The following is a 19690-nucleotide window of genomic DNA, read 5'->3' on the forward strand; positions in this document are numbered from 1 at the left end:
CCTGGCTGGCCTGGAACTGTGCAGGCCGGGCAGACCTCAAGGTCACAGAGCTCTACCTGCCTCTGCTTTCTCTTCTGTCTCTTGTTCAGCTCCCATATACCACTCCTTGTGTTTCCCTTCCTGTTCCTTTAGTAGACAACTCTTTCCTCCCTCTCCCTCTCCTCCCTCAATCATGTTTTTCTCTCCTTTTTGTTTTAAGGCATGTCCTCTTGGGCTGCTACCCTCCCCCATGCTCAGCTATCAGTGGGTGGGATCAGAATTCATGATATAGTCCCAGGTTGGGCCCAAAATGTGTTTTCTCTCCCCCCCCCATACGGTTTCTCTCTACCTTTGGCAGCTTCGGCTGACTTGGAACTCCCTATGTAACCAGACTATCCTTAAACTCATAAAGCCCTGCCTTCCCCTGCCTCCGGAGTGCTGGGATTAAAGGTGTGCGCCACCAGGCCGCCACTCTTCCCTTGCTGTGTATTTTGGTTGTTTTCATAGTTGGCTTCCTTTAGCATGGTTGGCATTGAAATCTAACTAACTTCGGATGCCCTTTGAGGCGAGGTGACATTTTACTACTTATGCTATTTGTTATAAAAAGTCAACCTATTTGTCTGTTCCTGTGCCTGGGTGGGGGTAAGGGCGGAGTGGTGAAGAGTCTGCTGGAGACCCAAAGGTCTCTCGGCTGGGAAACTGAAACTGGGAGATGTACACTAATTCACTCACTTGCCCACGTCATCCGGGTTTTAAAGAAATGTGGCAGAATGCCGGGCGGTGGTGGTGCACGCCTTTAATCCCAGCACTAGGGAGGCAGAGGCAGGCGGATCTCTGGGAGTTCCAAGACAGTAAGGGCCGTCCCCAAGAAGAGAAAGGGAGAAAGGATGTATTTTAGGTCACAGTTCTAGGCACACTAGGTACAGGACATAATGGCAGGAACTGGAAGGATCTGATCACATCATCCCAGGCAGGAAGCAGAGAAAAAGTAATCTTAAAAAAATAACCCTTTTAATCCCAGCACTCAGGAGGCAGAGGCAGGCTGATCTCTGTGAGTTCGAGGCCAGCCTGGTCTACAAGAACTAGTTCCAGGACAGCCACCAAAGCTACAGAGAAACCCTGTCTTGAAAAAAAAAAAACTCTTAACCCACTCATTCCCCTCCTCTCTCCCCGGAGACAGGGTTTCTTTTGTAGGCTTGACTGTGTAGATCAGGCTGGCCACCAACTCAATGAGATCCACCAGCCCAAATCCCTCCCCACTCCCCCCGCTAGAATTAAAGGCGTGGCCACTGCCAGGCACCCACTCATATTTTACTTAGGTCTTTAGTTTTTGCTTTGAGTCAGAGACTGTCCTGGAACTCATGTGTACCAGACAGACCCTCCTCTCCCTTCAGAGGTGTGTGGTTAAAGACATGGACTATTATGCTGGATCTTACAGAGACAGTAACTAGAATTATTTAAAAATGTATTCGAGTGTTTTGCCTGAATGTTTGTACACGCACATCTGTGCGTGGAGCCTGTGGAGGTCGAGAGGCTACTGAATTCCCTGGAAGGGTCCTTATGGACGATTGTGCGCTATCATGAGGGTACGGAACCAGAGTTCTCTGCTATAAGACATCGTCTCTCCAGCCCCTCACTTTACAAGAACATTTTAAGTACAAGATTTCTGTAGGCAACTTACAAAGGGAAGTTGGAAAGGAGAGGTCTTGCTGTGGGTTTTCTGGGAATCGTGTTTTCTTTAGGCCCGTGTTGCTTTTCCTCTAAAGTCCCAACTTTTTGCCAGAGACAAATGACCTCGGTATCAACTCCTCCAGGGCAGTTTTATTTAAAGGTTTCTGAGTCAACGTGCTAAACTCAACTGATTTCAGAGTCGCTCCGCCTTTTAGAGTGGAAGTTAAAATACCTCCTTTATCACGCTCTGGTTGTACAGCACGCAGGGGCGGTTGGAGAAGGTGAGGAGTCCCTAGCTCACACCGCAGCGACACAGTCAAGCTTGTGCTTTGGGACCACCACAAGCTCTGGAGTGCGGTGTGTTGAGCGACCCCCTTACAACCCGGGGACGCCGGCGACGCCTTTTCCCTTCCCTTAACCCTGAAGCCAGAAAACCCCCCAAACAAACAAAAACAAACCCAACAGACACCCAAACCGTCCCACCACCGAGGGAAAGCGCGCCAATCACACAAAGAACAGGAGGGGGGCGACTGGGATTCAAAATCATTTCTCCGGGACGTACATCCTCCCGGGCCTATCGGAATTAACTGCGCGCTTGCTCAGAGCCAATAGACGCGGCGTTTCTGGTCCAGGGCCCCCCCAAAGACAGACGGGCAGTCCTCTAGCCCAATGGGGCCGCGCGACGCTGAGGCCTCGGCCAATGCCGTCGGGAGGTGGGCGGAGTGTAGGCCAGGGGGTTGGCGGTGCCGTGTCATGGAGGCTCAGTCTCGCAGCAGCCATTGAAGGGGAAGGAACTGCGGGCGCGCGCGTGTCTCTGTGTGTGAATGTGTGTGCGTGCCCGTGTGTGCGCGCGCGGGTGTGTGGACTAGAAGGTGGGGGCAGCCGAGTTCGTCCCAAGTCGTCGGACTCCATTTGCTATTCTTTTCTTTCTCCCCCACACCCGGGTGGTAGTGGGCGTCCGTCTTTGCGTCTCTTTTCATTCATCTCCAGACCTTTAGAGGTTTTTTAGGGTTGGGGGCAGTGGGGAGGGCGCGCGAGGAGAAAGGAGGAGGACATGGAGATGAAGAAGAAGATTAACCTGGAGTTGAAGAACAGAGCCCCGGAGGAGGTGAGATGACTCAGCCCCCACGTCCCCCTCCCGCCCTGTGTCGTGAGGGGTGGGCTTCGGGGGTTCGGGTGGCTGCGCGGGGCGGGCTGGGAAACGCGCCCCCACTCGGGGTGGGGGCGGGGTGTTTATTTTAAGTTTTAAATCACCAGGCTCTTGTGCTTAAAATGGCGAAGGGCTTAAGTTTCTAGGGGCATTTTCGTGAGCGCTCGGGGGCTCAGCCCCTCGGCGTCCCCGCAGTCTGGCGGCCCCGGCCTCGCGGGGGCGGGCGGCGTGGGCGCGACCCTCGGGCCTTCGCCACCTGCGAAGTTGGTGGAACTTTCCCGCGGTGCCGCCACTCGGCCGGCCGCGGCCCCGATCCTGGGTCTCGGGCCGATCTGCACCCCGTTCTCCCTCCGGCGGTGCCCACTCGCGGGCGGCGGGATCCCGGGACCCGACGGCGCCGGCCGCGATCCTCGTGGCGCGCGGACCTCTACGCAAGCCCGTGGCTCGTGCGAGCCGCTCAGTGCTCCGTGCGGCGGTCGGGAGGGGGCCCCGGGTGGCGTCGCCGCCGAGCCCCCGGCCGTCGGATTCCCTTGCGCTTCCTTCCCGCCAGGTTCACGGGCCTGGAGCTTGGGCCGCGACAGGCGGGGACGGCGCCCGGGGCTCGCTGGTTCCCGGCCGCGTGAAGTCGAGGGACATGGGATCCGCGCTACGGTGGTCCCATGACGCCCGAGCAAAGGCGTCGGTCTGCCCGGCCTTCGCGGTTATCTGGCCGAGCCACCCGTGCCGGAGCCCTGTTCTTTTCGGTGGCTGGTTTGCGGGTTGCTCCGACTTTAGCCGAGAGCGAGGTGGAGGAAACATTGTTGCTGTAAGGGTTATCTCTGGGCGAATAGAAGTTTTTTTACAGCTTATTAGAAGATTCTAGAATAACTCAAAGTTGAAATGCTGTCATCAGCGGGACGTAGTGAATTAATATCTGTAATTCTGTATATCATCTGTAATTCCCAGCCCTTGGAGGCCGAGGTACGAGGATGGCTGCAAGTGGGACTCTCAGACAAGGCAAAACAAGCAGTTTCTCAGAAGCTTTAGGGTACAGAAATGGGCCTTTCCCCCACGCTTTCCCTCCCAATTGGGAGGATTGCTGCACCATGCTGTGGTGTAGTAATGGGTTTATATAGATTATTTTCATTTACGTTTTTGGCTTTTTAAACAGGGCTTCTCCATGTAGCTCTGGCTGTCCTGAAACTTGTTCTGTAGACCAGGCTGGCCTCTAACTCAGAAATACACCTGCCTCTGCCTCCTAAATGCTGGGATTAACCTCCGCCCACTGCGTGGACAGTTTATAAAACCTCCTGTTTGTTTACTTTCTTCTTGGGAAAACTTGTAAACTGGGTTTTATTGTTTTATAATTCAAACTAGCAAATAGGAGCTTCAAGGCAGTGAACTGCTTATTCTGGTCAAAGAACTGGGTTCTGAGCCAGATCTACAAGCCGTCTTGCTGAGCTCTTAATCCCGGTGTGTAATCCTGGCACCCGGGAGGCAGAGGCAGATGGGTCTCTTGAGTTTGAGGCTTACCGGATCTACAAAGCAAGTTCCTAGCCAGCCAGGACTAAATAGTGAGACACTATCTCAAAAACAAACGAACTGGGTGGTGGTTGTGCGGGTCTTTGGTTCCAGCATTCACCATTAATCCCAGAGCTCAGAGGCACAGGCAGGCAGATCTTTGAGTTCAAGGACAGCCTGGTCTACGGAGTTCCTTGGACAGCCAGGGCTACACACACACACACACACACACACACACACACACACACACACACACACAAAGAATTAAGAGTCACGACACCCCACCATACATTAATGGCGTGACCTAATTAATGCAAGTCCTTTGCTTCCTGGCCTTGAAACCAAAATAAGATAGATAGATAGATAGATAGATAGATAGATAGATGATCGATAGATAATAGAGATGTCAAAGTTCCACTCAAGTAGAGACTGATGGCATTTGCTGTCCTGATTTAAGTAAACAGTTACTGGTGACAGAGAATGGGGTCTGGGATTAGATCTAGTCAGGCGCATCACTGGTTTGGGTACTGTATCTCAGATCTGGGGCTGGAGTGACGGCACTTGTTCTTGCCCGCACTCACATGGTGGCTCACAACTGTCGGGGAGTCAGATTCCCTCTTCTGCCTTCAGTAGGCACCGGACATATGTGGTGCACATGCCCAGGAAAAACACCTGTGTACATCAGATGGAAATAAATAAATGAGCTGGCTGCTCTTCCTACAACTCAGATCTAATGAGAAATCCAGTTCTGGGCTGGAGAGATGGCTCAGGGATTAAGAACACTGGCTGGTATTTGGGGGACCAGGTTTGAATTCCCAGAACCCACATGGCGGCGGCTGTCCCAGGGATCCAGGGGCTGTTTTCTGGCTTCCGTGGGTACTGCATGCCTAGCGTGTACAGATAGATATTCATGCGGGCAGAAACAACATGTACATAAAACAAACTAAAAAAGGAAGCCCAGCCCCCTCCCTCCCAGGAATGGGAAAGTCCATAGAACTGCCTGAGCAGCAAAGGGAGAGAGGACATTTTGTCGAGAATATTCTTTTGTGTGATATCATTTGTCTTCAGTTGACACCCCAAAGGTGGGCTGTTACAGGTGAATGTCTGACATTACTTCCTAAAGGGTAACAAAGTTGGAATTCCACTGACATCTGTAGCCAAATATACAGAGGCTTAACCTGAAAGTGTTAGACACTTCTTGCCGTAGCTCAGGAGTCCCTTCTTTGTGGAGGTGCAGGTCAGGGTGGTGAGGCTCTTGCTAACACACACGTTTCATCAGGCCCTTCTTCAGTTGGTTTTCCGCCCCAGTGATTCAAAGCGGGCACTGCACTTGTCCAGGTTCAGCTGTGAAGGACTGCCTACAGTGATAACTAAATCGTATATTTGTTATATATACAGTATGTTTGCATGCAGGCCAAAAGAGGGCACCAGATCTCATTACAGATGGTTGTGAGCCACCATGTGGTTGCTGGGAATTGAACTCAGGACCTATGGAAAAGCAGTTAATGCTCTTAATCTCTGAGCCATCTCTCCAGCCCCATAAATCGAACAAGATTTATTCATCCATGCTAATTACATAGTGTTTCCTACTTCCTACTTTTCAAGTGTGTGCATATAGTGTGCTGAAATCACGGTCACTCCTTACCCTCCCTTGTTCCCTTGTCCCTCCACCCCCTGATCCCCTTCTTCCCAGCTAATCTCGAATGCCTTCAGATCTTTTTTTTTTTTTTTTTTTTAAGTGACTCAGTGAGTTGCGTTCGGGTTGCTTACAGGATCATGGGTGAGGAGAAGATATGTAGGGATTGATTGCTGTGTTGAGCCTGTTGCTGTGTTCCCAGGCTGGTTACGGACTCCATGGCTCAAGTGGCCCTTCCCCCCTTCTCTCCTAAGTAGCTGAGACTCCAGCCTCATGCAGTGTACCTAGTATAGGGGCTGGTGTGTTGGTTTGGTGGTGTTTGTTTTAAACAGGGTCTTTCTCTGTTCTGTAGCTTTGGTTGTTATGGATCTCACTATGTAGACTGGGTTGGCTTGGAACTCACGGAGATCCGCCTGACTCGGCTCCGGAGTGCTGGGACTAAGATTTTAATATTCATGTGTTTAGAGTGCTCAGACACAGGTCTGTTGCTGTGCAAACTAATTATCAATCTGTTTCCTCTAACAGGTGACAGAGTTAGTCCTTGATAATTGCTTGTGTGTCAATGGGGAGATCGAAGGCCTCAATGACACCTTTAAAGAACTGGAGTTTCTTAGTATGGCCAACGTGGAATTGAGTTCCTTGGCCCGGCTTCCCAGCTTGAATAAACTTCGAAAGGTGAGTTGGGAGTAGTAGTTCAAGGACACCATGGTTTTTGTGCTGGGACGTTATCAAGGTTTCGCTCAAGCAAAATGACAATTTCACCTGCAATAAGAAATCTTTACATTTCTAGGGATAAGAAAAGGGAAGGAGCCTGGAGAGATGGCTCAGTGGTTTAGAGAACTGGCTGCTCTTCCAGAGGACCTGGGTTCAGTTCCTAGCATATAATTCCCAGTCGCGGCTCTCTGACTCCAGTTCCAAGGCATCCAGCACCAACACACAGGCACATGCAGGCAAAACCCCAGTGCACATAAAATAAAAATAAAGAAGAAGAAAACAAAAGAGCTGGGCAGTGGTGACGCATGCCTTTTATCCCAGCTCTCAGGAGGCAGAGGTGGGCAGATATCTGAGTTCAAGGCTGACCTGGTCTACAGAGTGAATTCCAGGACAATCAGGGATGCACAGAGAGACCGCCTCTAAAAACCGAAAGAGAAGAAAGAAAAGGACTGTAAGAATTAGTTCCAGTATTGCTTTGAAATTTAAATTAGAATTTTTTTTTCCCCAAGACAAGGTTTCTCTGTGTAGCTTTGGAACTTGCTCTGTAGACCAGGCTGGCGTTGAATTCAGAGAGATCCGCCTGCCTCTACCTCCTGAGTGCTGGGATTAAAGGCATGCGCCACCACCGCCCAGCCAAATTAGAATTGTTTTATGGCACAAAATTGGATTTAATTTCTTCTGCTCCTGCTTGTCGGAGAATCCCACTTAACACCCTGGAGCCACAGATAAGCTGCTGCACTGGGTTCTGATCTCTGCGGGTAGACGGGAACTGAGGGCGGAGAGAGTGACAAGGGCTCTTCACACTGACGTGCTTAAAGGTCCTCAGGCTGCATCCTTTGTTTTCTCTCCGTGTGGAATATGTAGCTGGAACTCAGCGACAATATAATATCTGGAGGCTTGGAAGTCCTGGCAGAGAAATGTCCAAATCTTACCTACCTCAATCTGAGTGGAAACAAAATCAAAGATCTCAGTACAGTAGAAGCTCTGGTAAGTGAAATGATTGTCTCTGGACTTGATTTTGGGATTAATTTTAGATTGATTTATCTAAGGTTTGTTCATATTCTATTTTATTGATGTCTGTTTAGGTTTGGAGTTTTCTGAGATACTTCTTATGATTCAGATAGTTACTCTTTTTTTTTTTCCCTTGGTTTTTCGAGAGGGTTTCCCTCTGTAATAGCCCTAGCCCAGGCTGACCTTGAACTCACAGTGATCCACCTGCCTCCTGAATTAAGATGGCGCTCAGCACTGAGGCACAGGAAGGGTGACCCCAAGTTGGAGCCTGGGCTGCAGGTGCAGAGTTAAACTCAATTCTTAAAAACAAAGGCCTCAAGCTAGGCAGTGGTGACCCTCGCCTTTAATCCTAGTACTTGGGAGGCAGAGGCAGACTGACCTCTCTGAGTTCAAGACCAGCCTGGTCTACAGGGCGAGTTCCAGGACAGGTTCTAAAGCTACACAGAGAAACCCTGTCTGAGATCCACCTGGCTGTCCTTAGGCTTTTCAGAGTGTTGGGCTTGATGTGGTGGTGTCTGCCCGGATCCCGGTCTTGGGAGGCTAAAGAGATTGAGAGCGCAGGGCCAGCTTAGGCGCGGAGTGAGACCTGTCTTTAACAAAATAAAATGGTGTGAGGTTAAACTATTGGAGAGGAGCGTGGGTGCTGGTTAAGGTGACCGTCATGTGGTTGTGCCACCTGTTGCTCTCTGAAGAGGTCTTCGTAGACCCAGTTGGCCTTCAGCTCCGATCTGATCTCCTACCGGGCCGGGTTGTGGCACGCTGCTGCCTCTTTCTGCACAGATTCTGTCAGCAAAAATGCCTTATAGACACTGAAGAAACCAAGCTGTAAGAAAAGACGCTGGAGGCACAGTGGTGACAGACCACGAGAGCTAGCTGTGCGTGGTAGAATGACCCTTACAGAGCATCAAAAATGCAAATAACATTCTTTAACTTTGTGTTTTTCAGATCTTTCATTAAAATTGAAGAACATAGTGTTTAAAATCTTGATTGTAACCTTTAACTTTACTTTTTCAGCAAAATCTTAAGAATTTGAAAAGTCTCGACTTGTTTAACTGTGAGATCACAAACCTGGAGGACTACCGGGAAAGCATTTTCGAGCTGCTGCAGCAGATCACCTACTTAGATGGATTCGACCAGGAGGACAACGAGGCCCCTGACTCAGAAGAGGAGGACGAGGAGGGTAATGGTTTCTTCTTTTTGAGACCTAACTCCTACTGTTCTGGAACTCACTGTGTTGATCAGGCTGGCCTCAAACTCAGAGATCCACCTGCATCTGCCTCTTAGTGCTGGGATTAAAGGTGTGCACCACCTTGCTTGGCAACAAGCAAGCTTTGAAAGTGGCTACAAGGTAAAACCAACTTCAGTGCCATATAGTGTATGGAAATCTATCTCAGTAATTACCTGGGTTAAGGAAGATGCTTGTCTTTTGTGGTGCTGGGGGTGGAGTCACATGACAGGTACACGCTGGACTGTGTCCCCAGTCCTAGAAAAGGTACTTCTCAGGTGATTAGTAACAGTGCTATGAAACAGAAGGTTTGGGGGCTTTTGTTTGTTTTTTTCCTGATTTTTGTTTTGTTTTCAGACAGGGTTTCTCTATGTTGCCCTGGCTGTCCTGGAACTCACTCTGTAGAGCAGGCTGGCCTTGAACTCAGAGATCCACTTACCTCTGCCTCCTGAGTACTGAAACTAAATGTCTGCGCCACCATTGCCTGGCCAGAATGTGTTTCTTTAAAAAAGGAGTGGGAGCACCTTGACATCCTCTTCCCATTGGCTGATGGTGTTGAGATAATTGGGCAGGGTGAGGAGGGCCTGCATGCCAGGCAGAAGCATTTGACCAGCCATCTGCTTATCTTTCCAAATGTCTTAAAGATGGAGATGAAGATGAGGAAGACGAGGAGGAAGATGAAGCTGGTCCACCTGAAGGATATGAAGAGGAGGAGGAAGAGGAGGATGAAGATGAGGATGAAGCAGGTTCAGAAGCAGGAGAGGGAGAAGAGGAGGTGGGCCTCTCATACTTAATGAAAGAAGAAATTCAGGTGATTGGGAACTTGGTGTTTGCACTGATGATGATTCGGGGACAGGCAGAGGGCTGAAGGGTGAGTTGTGAGTTGGTTCCTAACCTGTGGGTAAGGTCTGTCCGTCTTCTCTCTCAGCTTCCTGCTGCGTGCTCCATAGTGTATGACAACCATGGACACTTGTTGGTTTTGATTTTGCTTTTTAGCTCAAGGACAGTTTTATTAAAAATTCCCAGGGTAGGAAAGCAGTAAGTCTCAGCAGCTGCCAGAGGATAGTGGACGGGAGAAGAAAACCAAACCAAAGCACCATGGTATAAACACTGGTGCAGAGGTCAGACACATGTTGGACAGGCAGTCATGTGGCAAGGAAGGGGTCTTCAGAGAAGGAGTATGGAAACCCGAATTATCAGAAAAAGCTTATTTGTTCTGACCAGCATCCAAAGAGAGAAAAGGAAAAGGCAAAGTTGCCTGCACTGACTTGGGCCTCAGAAAAGTGTAGACTTAGCTGAATCTTATAGTGGTTCTACAAGGACTCCATTGCTTTTTGCTATTTATATCCCGGGTGTCCCTCAAATTGATTCTGCCCTCTGTGGAGTGGGGTGGTGGAAGCATTTGTGAGTGTCTGAGTCTGTACCCTGGTTGACCCGTGACAGACACTTCAGAGACCCGAGATGTGTCTTCCTGCATAGCTTGGTACCCCTGCATCTTGCTGCTGCTTTCCTCATCATCATCCTTTTTTATTTTAAAGACCGGGTTTCTGTGTGTGTCCCTGGCTGTCCTGGAACTTGCTGTGTAGACCAGGCTGGCCTCAGTGACATCTCAGTGCCCCTTTATGTTATGCGTATATGGCCATTACCCTCTTGAGTGCTATAATGTCCCTGTTGCCACCAAAGCATGCTTCATTAGCTGTAGGGTTTTTTTTTTTTTTTTTTTTTAAATGTAATGATGGTTATGTAGACAATATCTGGTGAATGGTTCTTATTTTTTTCCTGATACTATTTTTAAATTTGAAATGAATGTACAAAAACGAGGCCTTAAACTTGTTTGGGGCTTTGTAAGTCAGAAACTACACAGGCATGAAGAACGAAACTCGTTTAAGCATCTTAATTTATAGGGAGCCTTTGTAGTTTCCTCCAGCAGACAGATAGCTTGGCTGTTTCTCATGTCTGTTTGGTAAAATAAGAGTCTACTGGTTTCGTTTTATTTGCATTTGGCCTTGTGTGTTCTCTGTCAGTAATAGATATACTCTTAAGTATAAGTAGGAAGTACTTTAAAAGTTACATTTTGAGCCGGATGGTGGTGGCGCATGGCTTTAATCCCAGCACTCAGGAGGCAGAGGCAGGCGGATCTCTGTGAGTTCGAGGCCAGCCTGGTCTACAGAGCTAGTTCTAAGACAGCCAAAGATACACAACGATGTTTTTTTTTGTTTTGTTTTGTTTTGTTTTTGTTTTTGTTTTTCGAGACAGGGTTTCTCTGTGGCTTTGGAGCCTGTCCTGGAACTAGCTCTGTAGACCAGTCTGGTCTCGAACTCACAGAGATCCGCCTGCCTCTGCCTCCCGAGTGCTGGGATTAAAGGCGTGCGCCACCACCGCCCGGCTTCACAACGATGTTTTGAAAGACCAAAAAAAAAAAAAAAGTACATTTTGTAGTGTGTGTGTGTGGTGTATTGTTTTTATTCTGCACCCCAGGCTACCATGCAGTCCCCTTACCTCTGCCTCTGGGGTCGCAGAGGCATTCACTCCTGCCTTAAAAGTTACTTTCAGCCAACTGTGGGATGACTACACTGAATGTTGGGAATGTTAACTCAAAAGATATAGCCAAACATAGATTAGAAATCTCGGGAATATACATAGCATTAAGTTAGTGCAAGGCCAGGAAGCATTTTCATTCTGGATGGTATTGTTTAGGGGTTCAAAAATGAAGTTTTGGCTTAGCTAGGTGTGGGGTAGCTTATGACCATCACTCTGGGAGGGTGAGGCAGCAGGACTGTAGGAGTTTAATGATATCATAGGCTATCTAGTGTGCCCCAGGATAGCCTAGGCTACAGAGGAACCTTGTCTCAGAACAAACAAGCCCACAAACCCAGAGTTCTTGTTTTTAGGAGCTCAGTGTGGGAAAGCACCAGAGGCCACTGGTGCTCAAAATAAATGAGAAGGGAATGGTGTGTTTGATTATGCATTGTGTTTTTTCCTTTAAAACGTATTATTATTTATGTATGAGTATTTTGTGTGCATGTATGTCTGTGTGTGAATGGTAACCATAGAGGCCAAAGAGGGCATAGGATCCCTTGGAGCTGGAATTACAGATATTTGTGAACCACGATGTAAGTGCTAGGAGCAGCACCCAGGTCCTCTTTCCAGGTGGTTATTCTTGCCTTTTAAGATGGGGTCTTACTATGTAACTTAGACTGTCTTTGAACTAATGGTCATCCTGCCTAAGCTTCGCAAGGGCTGGGATTATAGGCTTACACCTGGCACATTTCATTACACCTTTATTTATTTATGTTAGTTTGTTCTTGAGACAGGGTTTCTCTATGTTGTCCTGGAACTCAGAGAAACCCTGTCTCTGCCTCCTGGGTCCTGACCTGACCACTACTGGGTTTGTGTGGTGCCGGGGATCTAACCAAAGGCTTCTTGCATGCTAGGCAAGCACCCTACCAATCGAGTTACAATCCCGAGACCCCTGGTTAACTGTTTCTTATTTGAGCCTTGTATTTCTTCCCATTTTGACTGTTCTAAGAGGAAAGGGATTAATATGTATCAAGGACTTTTTGTCCATTAGGAATATTGGGATGTACGTCATACTGTTCATACGTGAGTCAGGAAGCAGTTCTCACTAACAAAGCAAAGTTCATCATAGCAGTGAGTGACTTTCTGCTAAATGCTGAAACTTTATTGAGATATCAAAGGATGACTTTTAAAATGCCTTAAAACTTCAGACCGAAAAAACAAAAGCAAAAAACAGCAACAATAAAACATCAGACCAAGTAAATTTTGTTTAAACAAAATTCAGATAGATAGTGCTTATTTATTATGTATATAATATTCTGTCTGTGTGTATGGCTGCAGGCCAGAAGAGGGCACCAGACCTCATTACAGATGGTTGTGAGCCACTATGTGGTTGCTGGGAATTGAACTCAGGACCTCTGGAAGAACAGTCAGTGCTCTTAACTTTAAGCCATCTCTTCAGCCCTCCCCCCCTCTTTAAAGAGAGTGTGTGTGTGTTTTGTATGCATGTTTCTGTTTTTGTGAGCGTTCACAGGTGTGTGGGCTATGACATAAATGCAGAGGTCACAGGACAACTTTTGTTATCTATCTTCAGCTTCCGTCTGAGATAGTCTCTGTTTACTTCTGTGTTTGCCATGCTTGCTGACCCACACACTTGGGGGGTTCTCTCTGCCATCTTTTATCTGTCCAGTAGGAAAACCAGGACTGTAGATGACACTACTACAGTCAGCTTTATGTGGGTCTGGGAATCTAATCTCTGTTCCTGGTTGGGTTTGTTTGTTTGTTGTTGTTGTTTTTTTTTTTTTTGAGATAGTGGTTCTCTCTGTAACCCTGGGTGACCTAGAATTCATTAGGTAGACTGGACTGCCTCCCCTGATGCACTGGGATTAAAGATGTGCCACTGTGCCCAGCCTTCAAGCACTGTTAACTACTAAACATTCACTGCTTCCATTTTGTGCTGAACTTGGAACTTAGCAAGACTGGCTGGCTAGCAGGCCCCGGGATCTGACTGCTTATGCTTCCCCTGTGCCACGAGTGTAGGCATTCACCATTATGTCACCTTTTATGTGGCACTTGGCAATCTGAGCTCACTCAGGTCTTCATAGTGTGCGGCCATCTCCCCAGCCCGTCCCCTCAAATGGGTTTGAGATAGTCTAGCTCTGTAGCCCAGACTGGCCTTGAACTACAGTCATTCCACCTACAGAGCTGCATGTATGCACCACCACACATTGCTCTATTGTATATAATAAAATATATTGTATATAATATATTTGCCTGTATATAATATAGATGAGCAGTGAGCTTGTGTAGTCGTAAGATGGAGAGAGGCTTGGCTGGTGTTTTTTAGATACTTAGTACCAAATCTGTCTGATGCTTAGATATTTGTAGCATAGCTAAGATCACAACAGTAAGTGCAAAAGGCTCTGAGCAGTCAAAATGTAAGTAATGAAAGTCTTCCGAGCTTGTTTCGGAGAGTATTCATTCCGTGTTGAAATTAGACGTTGTGTCTTGCGTGCTCACGTCTGATGCTCTGTTCTGAGTCTGTGGCAGCATAAAATCACAAGAGTAACTGACGACAGAAGAGAGGGTGCGAAACTAGAGAACGAGAGCCCAGCGGGAGGCCGGAGTTATCTTAAAAAGTGGAGAGCGGGCCAGTGATGGCTTCACTGGTAAAGGCACTTGCTGTGCAGGCCTCGGGGCCTGAGTTCAACCCCTGGAACCTACGGAGAGGAGGAAGGAGAAGACTGACTCCCGAGTTGTCTGCTCACTTCCACTCGTGTTCCATGTCACGTCCCCACATGGCATGCACAACAGTAATACGTAAACACAACAATAATATGTGTTTTAGAAAGGATAAAACCATCTTACATATATTAAGAAGTCTGAGGAAATTAGCATATGCTAATGGTTAGAATGTTCATGGTCAAACAGTCTTTTATTTAAAAAAAAAATTGGGCTGGAGAGGTGGCTCAGTGGTTAAGAGCACTGGCTGCTCTTCCAGAGGACCTGAGTTCAGTTCCCAGGAACCACATGGTGGCTCATAACTGTTTGTAACTCCAGTTCCAGGGGATCTGACACCTTCACACCAATGCACGTAAAATAAAGTTAAATAAAATTTAAAAAAAAATCAAGGGGCTGGGCAGATGACTCAGTTGGTAAAGTGGGTACCTTACAAGTATAAGGACCTAAGTTCAATCTCAAGAATCTCTTTAAGAAAAAAAAAAACAGCTAGGTAGGTTGTTTCTTTTTTTTTCTTTTTTTCTTTTCTTTTCTTTTTTTTTTTTTTTTGGAGACAAAGTTTCTCTGTAGCTTTGGTTCCTGTCCTGGAACTAGTTCTTGTAGACCTCTGCCTCCTGAGTGCTGGGATTAAAGGCTAAGCTACCACCACCTGGCTGATACAGTAAAACTGCATGGTGGCAGTGATTATAATCCCAGCCGAGGAGAAGTAGAGACAGGTGAATCTCTGGGCCAGTACAGGCCACGTGGCAGGTTTAGGCCAATGAGGGGCCCCATATCAGAAAACGGTAGATTATAACTGTAAGGAACAATACCAGGGCTATCCTCTGGCCTCATAATGCCTAACTGCATACATATGAACCCACACATATGTGATCATGTACATGCAAGCATGAATGCATAACACAGGATGATTGTGGTGGTCATGTTATTAACCATGTCAGGCCGACCTGGAACTTGCTCTGCCTGCCTCTGCCTCAAGGCATGCACCATTGTGTCTGGTGTTATGCCGTGTCCTTATTATACCGTGTCAAGGCTTGCACCATTGTGTCTGGTGTTATACCGTGTCTTTATTATACCGTGTCAAGGCTTGCACCATTGTGTCTGGTGTTATGCCATGTCTTTATTATACTTGTAGTTTGACTGAAGGTGCAGGCGAGGTCACCTGGCATTTTCTACATTTCATTGATGCTCAAAATTTCAGAGTTGAAGCCGGGCGGTGGTGGCACACGCCTTTAATCCCAGCACTTGGGAGGCAGAGGCAGGCGGATCTCTGAGAGTTCGAGACCAGCCTGGTCTACAGAGCTAGTTCCAGGACAAGCTCCAAAACCACAGAGAAACCCTGTCTCGAAAAACCAAAAAAAAAAAAATTCAGAGTTGGAACATTTTGGGTTTCAGATTTTTGGTTCATTTTGCTTTTATTAATTGGAAAACAGGTCTAGTGAAATACATTTATTTACTTAACATATGATGGTATTTGGTGTCGGGGTTCATATCATCTGTGGCTCAATCTGTAAAGTACCTTGTTTTTAAAATCGTCAAGACCTACTTCTGTTAATGGTGGGCAGACGTGGCTGTTTAAAAACTGGGGTGCTGGGGAGATGGCTTAGAGGTTAAGAGCACTGGCTTCACTTCCAAAGGTCCTGAGTTCAATTCCCAGCAACTACATGGTGGCTCACAACCATCTTTAATGAAATATGCTGCCCTCTTCTGGCCTGCAGGGACATGCAGGCAGACCACTGTATACTTAATAAATAAATAAATCTTTTTTTAAAAAAAGTTAAAAGTAAGCTAGACAGGGATGTGTGCTTGTAATCCCCGTACTCGAGAGGCAGAGCCAGTACGGGAACGTAACCACGATTCAAGAAAGAGGTTAGCCTGGGCTACATCCTGAGACCCTGTCTCAAGCAAACAAGCAGTTTAAATCACACAAAACTCAGGTGCATCTCCCACATTGTGCTGTTACAGTTTGAGCGCTCACTAGCGCATGTGCTGTGGTGTACAGCACAACACAGAGAACATTTGCGTTGTTGGAGAAAGTTTCCTTAAACAGTGTTAGTCTAAAGCATACCCTATGTTTTTAAAAATGTAGATGCTTAGTTAGGTTCAAAAGCAAAGCTGGCAGAAACTGTCCTTTCCAGAACACAGTGAACTATAATTTCTTTGCTCTAGTTGGGATTTGTTAAACAGTAAATGCCCAAGTCATGGTTCATTTCTTCTCACACTGAATATTTGAATTTGAAGGATGAAGAAGATGATGATGATTATGTTGATGAAGGGGAGGAAGAGGAAGAAGAGGGTAAGTTGCATCAGTCTTAAGCAATTCTGAATCTAAAGATAACACATGGGATGGATCATTGAGGACTGAGTCTTAATGGGGATCTCTCCTGGCCCCTTTGATTTTGTTGTTCATCGTAAGGTGCCTGGAGAAGTAGAGACGTGTTTGGAAAGAACTTTAATTCCAGTAAAACAAAGCAAAAAAGCCAGCTTGTTGCTTGTACTTAAAAAACGGAAATGAGGGCTGGAGAGATGGCTCAGAGGTTAAGAGCATCGCCTGCTTTTCCAAAGGTCCTGAGTTCAATTCCCAGCAACCACATGGTGGCTCACAACCATCTGTAATGGAGTCTGGTGCCCTCTTCTGGCCTGCAGGCATACACACAGACAGAATATTGTATACATAATAAATAAATATTTAAAAAAAAAAACAGAAATGAAAGCCAGGCGCAGTGTGTCTCAGCACTTGGGAAGCAGAGACAGGTGAGGACAACCTGGTCTACAGAGGGAGTTCCAGGACAGCCAAGGATACACAGAGAAACAAAAACAAAGACTTTGTTTACTTTATTGCATTCTGGAATCTCATTTTGTAGAGCCTGGTACCTCAGTCCAGAGAGGAATGACTGACCTCAGATGTCCCTTTAGTTTCTTCTTTACCTAGCTCTTCAGATTGGTATTTACATAAGAGTCACACTGATGTCAAGCACTTAGAGTCTTCACCTGTGTTTGTCCATGAGGTTTGTCAGGTTCTCTCAAGTTCGCTTATACTCTGAAATTGGACGACATTTTAGAGTGAAGCAATTGATAATTTTCTCTTGCCATGTATTTCTTTTCTGAGATTGAAAGCTTTGTAACTCAACAAAAATTCCTTTGCTGAAATGATCCTATACACTTCCGTTCTAGAAGAAGAGGGTGTGCGGGGAGAGAAAAGGAAGCGAGGTGCTGAAGATGACGGAGAGGAAGACGATGACTAGCCCCTCCTGGGCATCGTAGAGCAGCCATGTCTTGTTTCCTCGTGTATGATAGCTGTCCCTAGAGGTGATGTGCAACTTTTATAGGAAAGTGTGGTTTTACTATTTGGCCTTACCATTCCGACTGAGATCTGCTCGTCTGTTAATCATAATGTATGTAGAAAAATTTCATTCATCTTCCTGTTGTGAAATTCTCTAGCACTGTATTTAGATTCTGGATTTTTATAATTCATGCTTAATGTATTAGACATTTTTAGCTCATAATTAAAACATGGTTGCTTTTACACAGGCGTAGTTTGGTGCATTTCCTTCATAATGTTTTAAAGTTATTTATAAATTAACAGAATACACTCAGCTGTAATATGAAATGGCAAGTCTCTTGAGTGATAAAGCTGATTGATTTTTTTAAAAGAGATGATCCAAAAATCAATAGCTTGAAGGCAGTTTTGGGGGCTGGGTGGTATGTGAGAGCTTTCCTGTCACGGTTTGGGAAGTAGACGCAGAGTGAGAGGGTTCTCTTCAGCACCACAGCCGCGGATACAGTTAAGGCTGCTAGGGAGACCCGCAGGGGAGCCCTGCTGTGCCAGCAGGTTGCTGGTCCAGGTGTGCACTGTCTCCAGCTGCTGTTCACCTCACCCTCCATTGCTTCATTTCTCTCCATAGCCAAAAGAGAGCTGGCAGAGTTGTGGACACCCAGGAAAGTGTCTGGGTTTCAGACACGTGGCGTGGAAGAGATGATGTGTTAGTTGATGCAGTGCTGACTCTAGGCGTGTGAGGAGACAGGCTTTGCTTACTGTCAAACACGCAAGCCGTGCAGGCTAAAGCTTCTCCTTTCTCAGAGGCCAGACCCATCACCTGCTGATAACTAATAATGCGTTCAAGTCTAATTACTAAGTTGTTTTCCTAGCTGATTCAGATACCAACGCTGTGAAGTATTTATTATATTTCTGAGTGGAACCTTTAATTATTCTTCCTATAGTTTCAAAGTGTGATCAAATACAGCATTTGATTGGAATATAATGGCAGTTGGAGGACTGTATGAAAATCAGTATTGAAGTTGGGCTTTATTTCGGTGGATGCCTATTAACAACAGAAAACATTTGGAGTAAGCGTATGTGCCCCTCCATGGCCACTACGTAAACGGGGTCGGAGTCGACAGCTCCCTTTTCCTGTCCCAGAGGCCCCACGTTCAAGGCAATTTGTTTTTAACTCTTGGCCACTGAGTTTTGTTTTCCTTTTGTATATCTTTTTTTTTTTTTTAAGTTACTGTCAGCAAATTAATTGAAATTCTTTGCGTCTACTGGGACACAGAAATTGTTCATAATAGTGGACTGTTACTTTTTAAATTTAAGATGTTCGACACGATATTTTAAAATAACAAGTATGAAAATATTCGCAGAGAAGCTAAGAGTTGCATATCTGAAATAAGCGTGTTCTAGGCTCCGTGCTGGCACTGGGATCTCCAAGGACTACCGTTTCCTCATTTCAGTCACTGGAACGCCTGCTTCTAGTCCCTAAGAACTCTCTCGGCACACTGTGCCACGTTCAAAATAAATGCTTATTTTTAAAAAGGAAATCTATATATTGACTTTTTTTTAATCAATCATCTATTGTGCAATCAGAATTAGAGTTCTTGGGTTTAAAAACAATGACTAGGGCCTCCAAATAACCATTAAGACTTCTTTAGCTTTGTGGGTGGTGTTTTCATGCAAATGAGCAAGGGTGGGCTCTTTGTTGTGTATTCTGAGTTTGGCTTTAACGCTCTGTACCGCCTGTGTACACAGTATGTTAGTCCTTAGAGACTGAAATGACCGCTTTTGTGCAACTGTATTTTGAATAAAGCCACCGCAGTGTTAAACACAAGGACAGGCAAACTGATTGTGTGTTCTCACTTTTTTTCTGACTGCTGTAATTTGAAACTGAATTGCTTTGAATAAATCGAAGAGTTGTTAATAATGATTAGCTTCAGTGTTTGATGTTCATGCTCCAGTAATACCATAAACTGTTTCAAAGTCTTTAAAAACAGAAGTGGCGGGAAGGTTACTCAGTTATGACAACAGGTACTAGGAAACTCATCTTCCCAAGGAGGGTAGTAGTAATCCCAGCCCTTGTGAGGCAGAGGTAGCCAGATCTCAGTTTGAGACCAGCCTGTTGTCCAGAGTTCAAAGATAGCCAAGGATACAAGGACACTCTTGTCGCATTAAATAAAAAAAAAAAAAAAAGCTCATCTTCCTCATTAATCTTTTCAGAATCAAAAAAAGAAAAAATATGAATTGGGTCTACTTTACCTTTTGAGTTGCAGGTTG

The 19690-nt window shown here is 46.2% G+C and overlaps 1 protein-coding gene across 2 annotated transcripts; it reads left to right on the forward strand.

Annotated features, from left to right (window-relative positions):
• The first annotated feature begins 2388 nt into the window (after nt 1–2388).
• Nucleotides 2389–19346, forward strand: Anp32e (acidic nuclear phosphoprotein 32 family member E). Of its 2 annotated transcripts, XM_057794010.1 has the most exons (7): nt 2397–2758; nt 6462–6611; nt 7515–7637; nt 8676–8841; nt 9531–9697; nt 16384–16438; nt 17317–19346. In XM_057794010.1, the coding sequence occupies exons 1-7, from the start codon at nt 2705–2707 to the stop codon at nt 17385–17387; spliced, it is 786 nt and encodes a 261-aa protein (XP_057649993.1). In that variant the 5' UTR covers nt 2397–2704; the 3' UTR covers nt 17388–19346. The 2 variants fall into 2 exon arrangements, with proteins under 2 accessions (XP_057649994.1, XP_057649993.1); XM_057794011.1 differs by lacking the exons at nt 8676–8841; nt 16384–16438; nt 17317–19346 and having other exon boundaries at nt 2389–2758; nt 9531–9680.
• The last annotated feature ends 344 nt before the right edge of the window (nt 19347–19690 follow it).

This window comes from Chionomys nivalis, chromosome 18 (assembly GCF_950005125.1).
Source record: "Chionomys nivalis chromosome 18, mChiNiv1.1, whole genome shotgun sequence".
In the NCBI taxonomy this organism is placed as follows: Eukaryota; Metazoa; Chordata; class Mammalia; order Rodentia; family Cricetidae; genus Chionomys; species Chionomys nivalis.

Bases quoted from the DNA above. Each gene is read 5' to 3' on its own strand.
- Anp32e (XM_057794010.1), top strand. From the start codon at position 2,705: ATGGAGATGAAGAAGAAGATTAACCTGGAGTTGAAGAACAGAGCCCCG. The intron at 6,612-7,514 runs GTGAGTTGGGAG...TGGAATATGTAG, and splicing joins GCTTGAATAAACTTCGAAAG to CTGGAACTCAGCGACAATAT. The intron at 8,842-9,530 runs GTAATGGTTTCT...AATGTCTTAAAG, and splicing joins AGAAGAGGAGGACGAGGAGG to ATGGAGATGAAGATGAGGAA.